This window comes from Pelmatolapia mariae, linkage group LG5 (genome assembly GCF_036321145.2).
Source record: "Pelmatolapia mariae isolate MD_Pm_ZW linkage group LG5, Pm_UMD_F_2, whole genome shotgun sequence".
NCBI classification, from domain to species: domain Eukaryota; kingdom Metazoa; phylum Chordata; class Actinopteri; order Cichliformes; family Cichlidae; genus Pelmatolapia; species Pelmatolapia mariae.
Window position 1 is genome coordinate 2,999,442 of NC_086231.1, and position 12,914 is coordinate 3,012,355.

Consider the following 12,914-nt stretch of genomic DNA (forward strand, 5'->3'; position numbering starts at 1 on the left):
ACAAACTGAAGCAACGGCAGCCCGATCGACTGCAGTCTACAGCGGGGAGCTGGTCGGGGAAGGGGCGGGACCTACATCGGTTGGAGAATTCTTTCATCGGTTGGGGACAGGAAGCTTTCTCGCCGGTTATAAAGCCCGGTCAGCTCGCGCTCCGCCACTCTCCTCTCGTCTTTGCTCGGAGCAGCTCCCCGCTGTCGGCCGATCGGTCTGCCGTTGCTTTTTTCAGTTTGCCGAAATGAAGTCTGTGAGGATTTTGTGCATCTGTCTCCTGACTGTATCTGCAGTTATAGGAAATGAAAAGTGTAAGAAAACTAATGACAGTAAATATTTAAAGCTCTGAGCGAAAATATTCTAAATTTCTGCAGAAATGAACTGACGGTGAGCAGCGAAGGAGGAATTGGATCCTTTTATCGCTCACTTTAAGTACATCTGTGTGGTCTTACAGTACTTGGAGTAAAAGTACTTAAAGAAAACTTCTCCTGTCTGCAATTTTTGGAGCTCATTTGAAATATTCATCTGCTTTCTGGTACAGTCAGCAGCGTTTAGTTTAGACTGATAAATACAATAGGATCGGTAGAATACAATAGAATGAGGATGGAGTTCAGTTCAGTGATAGTTGTTGGATAGAAGCTGCTCCTGCAGCAGGTGAACCTTCTTCAGTATTCTGAGGAAATAAAGTCTCTGCTGCGTATTTTTATTTTTATTTTTTTACAATAGCGGCAGCTTCTCTGATCATTGAAGCTCTTTGTTGATGGAAACTCGCAGAAATTTAAAGCAAGGCACTCTCTACCTCCTCACCCCCTACATGTCGCCTCAAATCAGTTATGATTTTTTTTTATTGATTATAAGTAATACTAAAATACTGCTGTGACTGACAAAGTGGGGTTTCTGTTTCTAACAGTGAGTTAAAGCAGTGCAGAGAAGCTGTAATGACTGTAACGTCTCCAGGAATGTGTTTTAACAGACATCAGCATTATTGATAAGATTAAGACGATTAATAATGGTACACATAAATGTTAATGTGAGGAAAAATGTTATTTCACAGTAAGTTGTTTTATACATTTACATGAACCATAGTATGATCAATGGGCAGAACTTTGGAATTTGAATTTAAGTTATTTAAATTCAGTTTCTGATGGCACAAAGTTCTGCCCATAGCACAGCTTCTATTTAGAAATATTAAACCAATGAGGACATGCCTTAAACCTGTATTCTATCAGAAGCAACCAGATGGCAAAAGTTTATCCCAAAAGGTTGATTCTGATCACCTGTTCACGCACTTTTAGTTTCAGTTCAGTTCTCCCACTGAAAACGCTACGTCCAGATGAACAGAATCCACCTTTTGCGATCTGCTTACCTGGATGACTGAACATGCATCAAGACGATAGAGCTTATCCTGTCACAGTAGATTGTATGTTGGACTTATCAGTGACCTGAGCTACGGATAAGTGAAGTAAAATATCTGAAGTTAAACATCAAACTATGAACTGCATATTTCAACATACTGAATCAAACATGCTTCATTCTTCAGGTCCAGGAGTCACAGTGAATGTCTCAGAAGAAAGTGCTGTGATCTTACCCTGCTCCCTCGGCACCAATCAGAACCTTGAACAGAAGCTGTTTGATTGGAGGAAAAAAGCACCAAATAAACAGGAGGTGTTCATGTATGATGGAGGCCTTCATTACAATAATGGACGTCGAGGTCAAGACGAGCACTTCAGAGGACGGGTCTCACATTTTCCACAAGAGCTGCAGTTTGGTAACGCCTCCATCATCATCAGAAACACCACGGTGGCTGACAGTGGAGTCTACACCTGTGATTTTCCACATCTGCAGCCAGAACAAAGGTTCTGCATTAAACTTGTTGTTGGTGAGTAGAAAGCATCCTGAAAATAAACCCTTTAACTCTGCTGGAAGCTGTCACCTCATCAGTTTGTTACCTGAACCAAGAGATGTTCACAAAGGTGATGCAGAAACAGCAGCTCCATCATGAGTTCATGATGCTGTGTGAAAAAACATGTTTAATTTTTGCCTTTCAGAACTGACCTTGAAAGATCGATCAGGAGAAATCCCAGGTGAGTGATGATGTCACTGATGTGTGCATCTGTAACCTGTGTGAGCGGTTTGAGACCTGCTGAAATGTGACTTTAGTCAGATATACATCAGATCTGTGGTTGTGTCAGTAATGACCGATGAAGAGGAGTCGGTGCTGAGCCTGACTCTGATGTCACTGAGCTCTACATGTGCAGTTTGTAGAGGCTGCTGTGTGGACTGGGATCAAACCTGTGCTGGTGTCCAAATGTGTGAGTAATGGTACGTTCCCTCTGGGGCACAGAGTCGTAGCACACAGAGAGCAGATGTAGAAATCAGTGATGTTCTCAGTCAAGCCTTCAGATTTCTCTGATCAGTCTTTAAGGTCACACTCTGGGTCACAGTCTAACAAATCAATCTGTCTGAAAGCTCAATAATGATGACATCACTGTTACTTCTGTGAAGCTGGACTCAGGACGTTTCCTGTTTGTGTTGATAAATGAAAGTCCTCCCAAACTCTGCTGTAACCTGTAGTAAAGGTTTTTATTTCTCTGCTCTCAAACACGATGTGTTGACATCTCCATCAGGAAAGAGAAGGACATGAGAGCATGACATCACATTTGTGCTGTAACTGCAGCTTCATGCTGTGTTCACAGGTGCAGCTCCGAAGCCGTTTGTTGGGATCCTGAACATCAGCGAGGACGAGGCGCTGCTGAAGTGTGAGGTCAGAGGTGCTTCTCCAAAGCCTAAAGTAGAGTGGAGGGACAGCGATGGAAACATCCTTCCTGCTGAGGAGCCACAGGTGTCACACACAGGAGAGCGCTATGACATCACCCTCCTCACCACGGTGACCAGGACAAACAGCAGCCTCTTCCACTGTGTAGCCACACAGGAGGAGATGGGCCATGTGACCCGTGATCAGATCGACGTGCGTTACTGTGGTAAGATCTTATTGTGTCCTTGTTTAGACTGTGTTTAATGTTTGTGTGTATCCAGTGTGCTGTATGTGGCGTCCTGCTACAGTCCTGCATGAACTTTCATGTGTTTCAGAGAAAACGTCTGAGGTGAAGTCCTGCTGTGGAGTCGGTGTGTTCATAGCTTTGTGGTTTTCTGGAGTTCTGACTGTCGCTGCAGCTCTGGCTGCATCTGTAGCTGCAAAGTACATCAGAAAACACAAGAAAGGTGAGTTAGAATAATGGATTTATTATTTATGATTTATTTCATATATCTGTAAGGTTAGACATCCATATAACAGATGATTTGATCAGTGTCGAGTTCACATTCCTGACATTTTATGTTTGAATCTTTTGCTTTAAACAGGAAAAATAAAAACTCATAATTATTAATAATTAATAATCCTGGTGTACACACTAATTCAGAGTGTGCACACCAGGATTATTCTGATAGTTTCAGGCACATTCATGTCAACATGGAGCTGTTCATCTTCACATAATGCCATCAAACTTTATCATTTAATATTCAAGGTTCTGAGCATTAAATTATAACTTTAGTCTGACTACATGTTTTTGTACCACAGTTACCACAAACTGCTGCTTTTCTCCATCTGTGAGTAAAGCAGAGACATGATGTTATAATCTCATCCTTCATATTCTCACTTTTTCTTCTTTTGCAGCTTCCCAGAGAAACCAGAGAGACGATCCTTCTAAGGAAACTTGTAACGGTGACACTTCACTTACAAACTGTTTAACATCACAGCTGTAGTGTGTTTGTATATTTCAGGGGAAATGGATTCGTATCTCTGAGGTCAACATTACTTTTTTAATATTTTGTATTTTCATCCCTTTTATTGTTATCTGTCTCGTTGTGTCTCCATGTTTCTCACTACAGTCTGTGATGAGTCAAGGAGATCATATTGATTATATCAACTGTAAGTGTTTCACTCCAAAACCTACAGCAGGTGATGGTGATCCTGCAGAAACTGGTTCTACTTTTGTAGATGTCAGATTGTTGTAAACATCAGTGCAGCAGAGATTCTTCATTCAGGGAAACTGACTGCACGTCAGTGTGAAAGCTTTTAGAAGTTCGAGACAAAATCCAATAAAAAGCTGCTTTGACTTCTTCAAATATCACTCAGCTTCACGTTGTTGTCAGAACAAACCAAAGTTTCCTGCAAACCTTTGACTGTATTTAAACTTGATGAGATTGACTTTTTCTTTTGTCTTCCTGTCGAGTCGACTTGTTGGAGGAAAGTCTGTCTGTATGTGAGGTGTTCACATCTGTTTGTAAAATTTCTCAGGATGAAAAACTGTTTTTATTCAGAGTCATCAGCAGCTGTGCCTTTCACAGTGATGAAGTTTGTGCTGTTAAAATTGATATTGATGTATTTAAGAATCAAGCAGCTGTCAAAATAATGGATATTTTTGTATTTTATGGTTTTATAAAGCATTTTGACACTGATTTTATAAGATTTGCATCACACTTTTTAAAGTATTATAAATAAACACTTTTAACTTTAAACTCTGTCATTTTTTTCTGGCTCAGCACCGGGAAGCTTTATTATCACCGTCCATAAATATAGAAATCATTTTACATTCGTAAATTAATTTCAAATAAAAAAATAAAGATTTTAAATGTCTTTTTTAAAAATCTTGTTTAATAAAGAAGTGGAAAGTAGTTGTCTCATATGAAAAAAACATGTGATACAACTACAGCATACAGTTAGTTACAGTTATATACTGTGTCAGGCATCATAGCGGCTAAGATGAACAGGCACATGGGTCAATACATGAGCGGGGCACAGAAAGGGATGGGCAAGAATACCAGAGGTGCAAAACACCAGCTACTGGCAGACCAAGCAGTCAGCCGAGACTGCAGGACCAGACTGACCAACCTGTGCACTGCCTGGATTGATTACAAGAAGGCCTATGACTCAATGCCCCACAGCTGGATACTGGAATGCCTAGAATTGTACAAGATCAACAGGACCCTAAGAGCCTTCATCAGGAACTCAATGGGGATGTGGCGTACAACACTAGAGGCCAACTCCAAGCCCATAGCACAAGTCACCATCAAGTGCGGGATCTACCAAGGAGATGCTCTGTCCCCACTGCTGTTCTGCATAGGCCTGAACCCCCTCAGTGAGATCATTAACAAGACTGGCTACGGATACCGACTACGAAACGGAGCGGTTGTCAGCCACCTCCTGTACATGGATGACATCAAGCTGTATGCCAAGAGTGAACGAGACATCGATTCACTGATCCACACTACCAGGCTATACAGCAATGACATCGAGATGTCATTCGGGCTGGAGAAGTGTAGTCGGATGGTAACAAAGAGAGGGAAGGTAGTCAGAACTGAGGGGATTGAACTACCAGAAGGCAACATTGCAGACATAGAGGACAGTTACAAGTACCTGGGGATCCCGCAGCCGAATGGGAACCATGAAGAGGCTGCTAGGAAAGCTGCAACCACCAAGTACCTGCAGAGGGTCAGGCAAGTCCTGAGGAGTCAGCTGAACGGTAAGAACAAGATCCGGGCCATCAACACCTATGCCCTGCCCGTGATCAGGTACCCTGCTGGGGTAATAGGCTGGCCAAAGGAGGAGATAGAAGCCACTGACATCAAGACAAGAAAGCTCCTGACCATGCATGGAGAGTTTCACCCCAAGTCCAGCACCCTGAGGCTGTACGCTAAGCGGAAGGAAGGAGGCCGGGGACTGGTGAGTGTCAGCTAGGATGAGACAACGAACATCAAATCACTTTTATTGTCACATCACATGTGCAGGTACACTGGTACAGTACATGTGAGTGAAATTCTTGTGTGCGAGCTTCACAAGCAACAGAGTTGTGCAAAATACAATAATGTAAAACAAGCAAAATATAAAAATGGCTAATCTAAAAAGTAATAAATATATGTACAATATGTAAAGGTATATACATTACTGAATGTGTATACTAAATATGTTTTTCTACGTGTGTGTGTTTGAGTGTGTATATAGTATGTATATACATGTTTTACAAATGAAATAAAGTAAACAATAAAATAAGATATATAAAATATACAGAGGTTGGTATGTGCAAAACAGTGGTATTTATATACAGTATGGAGTGCATAATGTTGAAGTTCCAGTAGTGAGGGTGAGGTGTCTATGAAGTGTTCAGCAGTCTGATGGCCTGATGGAAAAAGCTGTCTCTCAGTCTGCTGGTACGGGACCGGATGCTGCAGAACCTCCTTCCTGATGGAAGTAGTCTGAACAGTTTATGGCTGGGGTGACTGGAGTCCTTGATGATCCTCCCCGCTTTCCTCAGGCACCGCTTCCTGTAGATGTCTTGGAGGGAGGGAAGCTCACCTCCAATTATCCGTTCAGCACACCGCACTACTCTCTGGAGAGCTTTGCGGTTGTGAGCGGTGCTGTTGCCGTACCAGGTGGTGATGCATCCAGTGAGGATGCTCTCAATGGCACAGCGATAGAAGGTCCTGAGGATGCGGGGGCTCATGCCGAATCTCTTCAGTCTCCTGAGAAAGAAGAGGCGCTGCTGCGCCTTCTTCACTGTTTTGTTTATGTGTACTGACCACGTAAGATCCTCAGCCAGATGTACACCAAGGAAGCGGAAGCTGCTCACTCTCTCCACAGCGGCGCCGTTGATGGTGATGGGGGTGTGTACTCCTCTGCACCTCCGGAAGTCCACTATCAACTCCTTTGTCTTTGCGACGTTGAGGGTGAGATGGTTGTCTTGACACCAGTGGGTCAGGGCGCTGACCTCCTCTCTGTAGGCCGTCTCATCACCGTTGGTAATAAGACCCACCACTGTAGTGTCGTCCGCAAACTTCACAATGATGTTGGAGTTTCTAGTGGCCGTGCAGTCGTAGGTGTAGAGTGAGTACAGGAGAGGGCTCAGTACACACCCCTGTGGAGCACCAGTGTTCAGTGTGATGGGGGATGAGGTGGTGCTGCCCAGTCTGACCACTTGGCGTCTGTCAGACAGGAAGTTAAGGATCCAGCTGCCGAGGGAGCTGCTCAGTCCTAGATCCTGCAGTTTCCTGTCCAGCTTCGAGGGAACGATGGTGTTGAATGCTGAGCTGTAATCTACAAACAGCATTCTCACATACGTGTCTCTCTTCTCCAGGTGTGACAGGGCAGCATGGAGTGTCAGGGCTATGGCATCATCAGTGGACCTGTTGTGGCGGTATGCGAACTGTAGAGGGTCCAGTGAGTCGGGTAGTGCAGAGCAGATGAAGTCCCTGACCAGCTTCTCGAAGCATTTGCTCACGATGGGGGTCAGGGCTACGGGTCGCCAGTCGTTCAATGAGGAGATGGTGGAGGATTTGGGTACAGGGACGATGGTGGCCATTTTGAAGCAGGCTGGGACTACAGACAGAGAGAGGGAAAGGTTGAAGATGTGTGTAAACACTCCAGCCAGCTGAGCCGCGCATGACTTGAGGACGCGGCCGGGAATCCCGTCCGGACCAGTAGCTTTGCGTGCGTTCACCCTCCTGAAGCACTTCCGCACATCCTCCTCAGACACAGTGTGCGCACTGACGTCATCCGCGGTGCGCACACTGTCCGGTCTCGTGGTGTTCGCTGTGTCGAATCTAGCGTAGAATACGTTTAGATCCTCACACAGAGAGGCCGTGGTCTGCGGTGTGCTGGTTTTCCCTCTAAAGTCTGTGATCGTGTTTAGTCCCTGCCACATACTCCGAGGGTTGTCAAAATGTTGCTCCACCTTGTCCCTGTACTCACGTTTGGCTGCTTTGATCGTCTTCCGGAGTTGGTAATGTGCGTGTTTGTAGTCCGATGTGTTCGCGGAGGCAAAAGCGGTGCTCCGTGCCGCCAGTGCTGTGCGAACATCTCTGTTAATCCAGGGTTTTTGATTTGGGAAGGATTTAACTGTTCTGGATGGGACGACATCTTCCACGCATTTTCTGATGAATCCGCAGACTGAGTCTGTGTACTCATCAATGTCTTTAGCAGCCACGTGAAACATTTCCCAGTCCGCGTGATCAAAACAGTCCCGCAGCGTAGACTCCGATTGGTCCGACCACCGGTGCACCGCCCTCAGGGTTGGAGCTTCCTGTTTCAGCTTCTGCCTGTAGGCGGGCAGGAGCAGGATGGAGCGGTGATCTGATTGGCCGAATGGGGCGCGGGGGAGGGCTTTGTATGCATCCCGGAAAGAGGTGTAGCAGTGGTCAAGAAGCCGGTCTCCACGAGTGCTGAAATGGATGTGTTGGTGGAGTTTTGGTGAAACTTTCTTCAGGTTACCCTTATTAAAGTCCCCGGTTGTGATAAACGCCGCCTCTGGGTGTGCGGTTTCCTCACTGCTGATCGCGCTGTACAGTTCCCTGAGTGCTCGGTCAGTGTCGGCTTGTGGGGGAATGTAAACAGCCGTAATAATCACTGCTGTGAATTCCCTCGGTAGCCAGAATGGCCGGCACTTAATCATCAGGTACTCCAGGTCCGGTGAGCAGAAGGATTTGACCGGGTGCACGTTCGCATAATCACACCAGCTGTTGTTGATCATGAAACATACACCACCGCCTCTGCTTTTCCCAGTAAGCTCCTGTGACCTGTCCGCGCGGTGCACAGAGAACCCCGGTAGTTGTATTGCGGAGTCCGGTACCTTGTCCGATAGCCAGGTTTCTGTGAGGCAGATCACGCAGCAGTCCCGCATCTCTCGCTGGAATGAGATCCGTGCCCGAAGCTCGCACAGCTTGTTCTCCAGAGACTGCACATTCGCCAGTAATAAACTGGGTAACGGTGGTCTGTTAGTGCGCCGTCTCAGTCGAACCAGAACGCCAGATCTTCTCCCTCTGCGTCGGCGTTTGCGGCCTCCACGGGCCCAGAACAAAGGCGTCTCAGGTGAGATGAATGGGGGGTCTGCAAACGGAGGGTCCGTGTTGCAAAACTTGAACTCCGGAAAGTGATGAGAAAGTCCATCTTTTATGTCCAGTAAGGTTTGTCGGTCGTACACAAGGAGACATGTGCTACTCGTGAAAAAATAAAGAAAAAGTAAAATTAAACACAAAAAACAGCTGTTGCTTGGGGGAGCTCGCGACGAGGCTGCCATACTCGGCGCCATCTTGGTTAAATATCCCGTTAAATATCCCATTGAGAAGATGGCCCCAACTGACAACGTGCTCAGTGAATACCTCAGGCAGCAGAAACCCAAGAAAGAGGAGGAAGAGGAGGAACCATCATGGAAGGACAGGCCCCTGCACGGTATGTACCACCGGCAGATAGAGGAGGTGGCTGATATCCAGAAATCCTACCAGTGGCTGGACAAAGCTGGACTGAAAGACAGCACGGAGGTACTAATCATGGCAGCACAAGAACAAGCTCTGAGTACAAGATCCATAGAGGCTGGGGTCTATCACACCAGGCAAGACCCCAGGTGCAGGCTGTGTAAAGATGCCCCAGAGACAATCCAGCACATAACAGCAGGGTGCAAGATGCTAGCAGGCAGGGCATACATGGAGCGCCATAACCAAGTGGCCGGCATAGTGTACAGGAACATCTGTGCCGAGTATAACCTGGAAGTCCCGAGGTCAAAATGGGAGACGCCCCCAAGGGTGATGGAGAATGACCGAGCTAAGATCCTGTGGGACTTCCAGATACAGACGGACAAAATGGTGGTGGCTAACCAACCGGACATAGTGGTGGTAGACAAACAGAAGAAGACGGCCGTAGTGATCGATGTAGCGGTTCCGAATGACAGCAACATCAGAAAGAAGGAACACGAGAAGCTGGAGAAATACCAAGGGCTCAGAGAAGAGCTCGAGAGGATGTGGAGGGTGAAGGTGACGGTGGTCCCCGTGGTAATCGGAGCACTAGGTGCGGTGACTCCCAAGCTAGGCGAGTGGCTCCAGCAGATCCCGGGAACAACATCGGAGATCTCTGTCCAGAAGAGCGCAGTCCTGGGAACAGCTAAGATACTGCGCAGGACCCTCAAGCTCCCAGGCCTCTGGTAGAGGACCCGAGCTTGAAGGATAAACCGCCCGCAGGGGCGAGATGGGTGTTATATATATATATATGTATATATATATATATATATATATATATATATATATATATATATATATATATATATATATATATATATATATATATATATATGAAGTAAGCTGACAAAACCAGAAAAAGGCTTGAATGAAAGTGCAGCGAGTTACGAGGACACCTGAGGATTATGAAAAACTGTGTTTTTATTCACAGACATGAGAAACTGTGACAGTTATGATGTTTGTTCTGTTAAAAGTGATGAGGACATATTTCAGAGCCCAGCTGCAGTCCAGATGTTGGTTATTTTTATAGTGTGTATTTTATTTTTGTGTAAAGCAGGTTGTGATGCTGGTTTTAATAAGTGTGATGAAATTCTGATCTTATTATTGTCACTCTTAGTATCAAACTATATGATCAACCAACCCTCACAGATCCTCTCACTGCACTTTCACACAGGTGGATTATATATAATGTGTAGAACTGAATAAATAAAGCGGTGAATAATAATGTGAAACAAACTTTGTGTCAGAGTTTGTGTGTCTGTTGTGTTTATGTGTAGCTCAGACATTCACAAACTTCAGACTCCTTTTGAAATGAAACCTTTGAGCACAACTGTGATGATCAGCAGCTCAGATTTCCTTCTTTGAGTTTTCTCTGATTCATTTCGATCTTTTGATGGTTTGTTTGTTGAAATTCATTCTTTACTCACAGCTTTACTTCAGTGCCTCACAGCTCGATGTTGGTTCTCACTGCTAGAGACGACACATGAGACGAGTTCAGGATACAAACAGGTGAGAAAGTTTTCAGTCCTGTAGCTTCTTTTAAATTTAAACACTGAACGATAATTTTAAGGTAAATTACAGAATTAATATGGATTCTTTTTATTATGTGTGAATTTACTTCTTGCACAGTTCCTTCATGTCTCACCAAGTCAAAGACTTGTTTTATTTTTAGATTACTCTTTAAATCTCTTCTTCTACTTCTAAGTGACACCAAACTCAAATCGTCCCTCAGTCTGAATGTGTTGCATAAACTCTGTCACTTCCTGCTGGATTCATATTAAAGTATAACTTATAATGATATTTCTGCTGGAGGGAATGATATCTGACTGAGCTCTCCTGTGATGCTGAGCTGCGTTCATGAAAACTCAGACACCAGAACATCACCCTTGCAAGTTTGGGACAATTGTAAGAGCATGGCGTCTCCTCGGGAGAAATTTTGTTTTTAACAGGAAAAACAAACAAAGTCTGATTTCATCCACTTGGAGCAACGAGTGGGAAAAACTTCAGTTCGGGAAATTCAAGTAATTCTAGAGCCAGTTTCACTGATGATGCTCTAAAGGCCCCATTTCCACTGAAACGTTTAACCATTAATATTTAAATTAGAAATTACAAATTGCTGCTGCTAGATTCAGGTAATCATCTGAAATGATCTGATTTTGAATCTGGTGAACACCAGCGGGTCTGTGCTCTAACAGTCTGACAGTAAAGAATAAATATAAAAACAGAATTTAAATGTATATTTAGTTTACCACCAAATTTACTATAAACATCACAGTGTGAATAAGTGTCCAGTTTGAGGATTACATATTCATACTTGGAGAAGAATAAAAGTTTCAAGATTGTTTGAATCCAACAGGAAAAAATGGGGAAAAGTTCCTTCTAAAAATCTATATTTGTTATCAAACTCATCAAACTTTTAGGTGCTTAGTGTCTTCATATGTGTAGCAGATATACCTGAATGCTGGGTTTACAAGTCTGTCAGAAAGATTCAAAGACTCAAAGCGTTTATTGTCATGTGTACCAAGAAAAGCATTTCTCTGTACAATGAAACTCCTTCTTTGCTGTCCACACACAGATGCCGGTTAATATGTACAATAGATACAATACAAATAGCATGAATAAATAAATCGAGACAAAAAAGAAAAACTGAAGTATTAAATAGATTTATGTGCAAAAGAGTTATGAGCTTAATATGCTGGTTGATATGTGAGATGACCTGATGTGCAAAAATTGTTACTGTTAAAATAGCTCAGCTGTTCAGGAGTCTGATAGCAGTGAGGAAGGAGTTGTTGAGTCTGGATGTTCTGGATTTCACACTTCTGAACCTTCGTCTTGAGGGCAGAAATGTGAACAGTCCGTGTTGGGGGTGTGTGGGGTCTTTGAGGATGGAGGCAGCTCTCCTCTGGACTCTGTGATGGTAGATGCTCTGCAGAGAGGGCAGCGGGGTCCTGGTGATCTTCTCTGCAGTTGTTATCACTCTCTGCAGGCATTTGTGGCCCATACCATGCTGTGCTGCCGTACCATGCAGTGTTGCGGGTGGTGAATGTGCTCTCCATAATGCAGCTGCACAATGCTCACCTTCTCCACTTCAAGCTCCTGGATAAACAGCGACTGGTGAGGCCTCCTCTTTTTCCTCATGTCCACTATCATCTCGTTTGTCTTATCAGTGTCGAGGGTGAGGTTGTTGTCCTCACACTATGACACCAGACCGGCCACCTCGTCCCCACCAGTGATGCGAATATTGATGAGGTGTCGTCCGCTAACTTTAGTATGGTGTTATCCCTATTGGAGGCGACACAGTTGTGGGTGTACAGGGTGTAGAGGATGGGACTGAGAACACAACCCTGTGGAACGCCAGTGTTAGTACTAATGCTGGCTGAAGTCCAGTTGCCGATCCTGACGGACTGGGGCCTGCTAGTCAAAAAGTCCCGTAGCCAGTCACATAGGGTGGTGTGTAGGCTGAGTGTTGCAAGCTTGTGAGTTTGTGGGGATGACAGTATTGAAGGTGGAGCTGTAATCAACAAAAAGTACCCTGATGTTTGAGTCTTTGTTTTCCAGGGTTTGCGAGGTCTGGAGGGTCTCAAAGCGGGTGCAGAATCGATTGAGGTCATCCAGCAGACTGCCTGCAGAGCTGGTGGTGCTGA

General features: G+C 44.7%; 1 protein-coding gene across 1 annotated transcript; it reads left to right on the top strand.

Moving 5' to 3' along the window:
* The first annotated feature begins 1,515 nt into the window (after positions 1 to 1,515).
* LOC134627529 (butyrophilin-like protein 1) lies at positions 1,516 to 4,293 on the top strand. The gene is made up of 4 exons (XM_063473712.1): positions 1,516 to 1,870; positions 2,688 to 2,972; positions 3,082 to 3,213; positions 4,289 to 4,293. The coding sequence occupies exons 1-4, from the start codon at positions 1,516 to 1,518 to the stop codon at positions 4,291 to 4,293; spliced, it is 777 nt and encodes a 258-aa protein (XP_063329782.1).
* The last annotated feature ends 8,621 nt before the right edge of the window (positions 4,294 to 12,914 follow it).

What these genes read in the sequence shown, in the direction of transcription:
- LOC134627529 (XM_063473712.1), top strand. Translation starts at nt 1,516, where the DNA reads ATGCTTCATTCTTCAGGTCCAGGAGTCACAGTGAATGTCTCAGAAGAA. An exon ending in CTGCATTAAACTTGTTGTTG is followed by an intron (nt 1,871 to 2,687) that starts GTGAGTAGAAAG and finishes CTGTGTTCACAG; the next exon opens with GTGCAGCTCCGAAGCCGTTT. An exon ending in GATCGACGTGCGTTACTGTG is followed by an intron (nt 2,973 to 3,081) that starts GTAAGATCTTAT and finishes CATGTGTTTCAG; the next exon opens with AGAAAACGTCTGAGGTGAAG.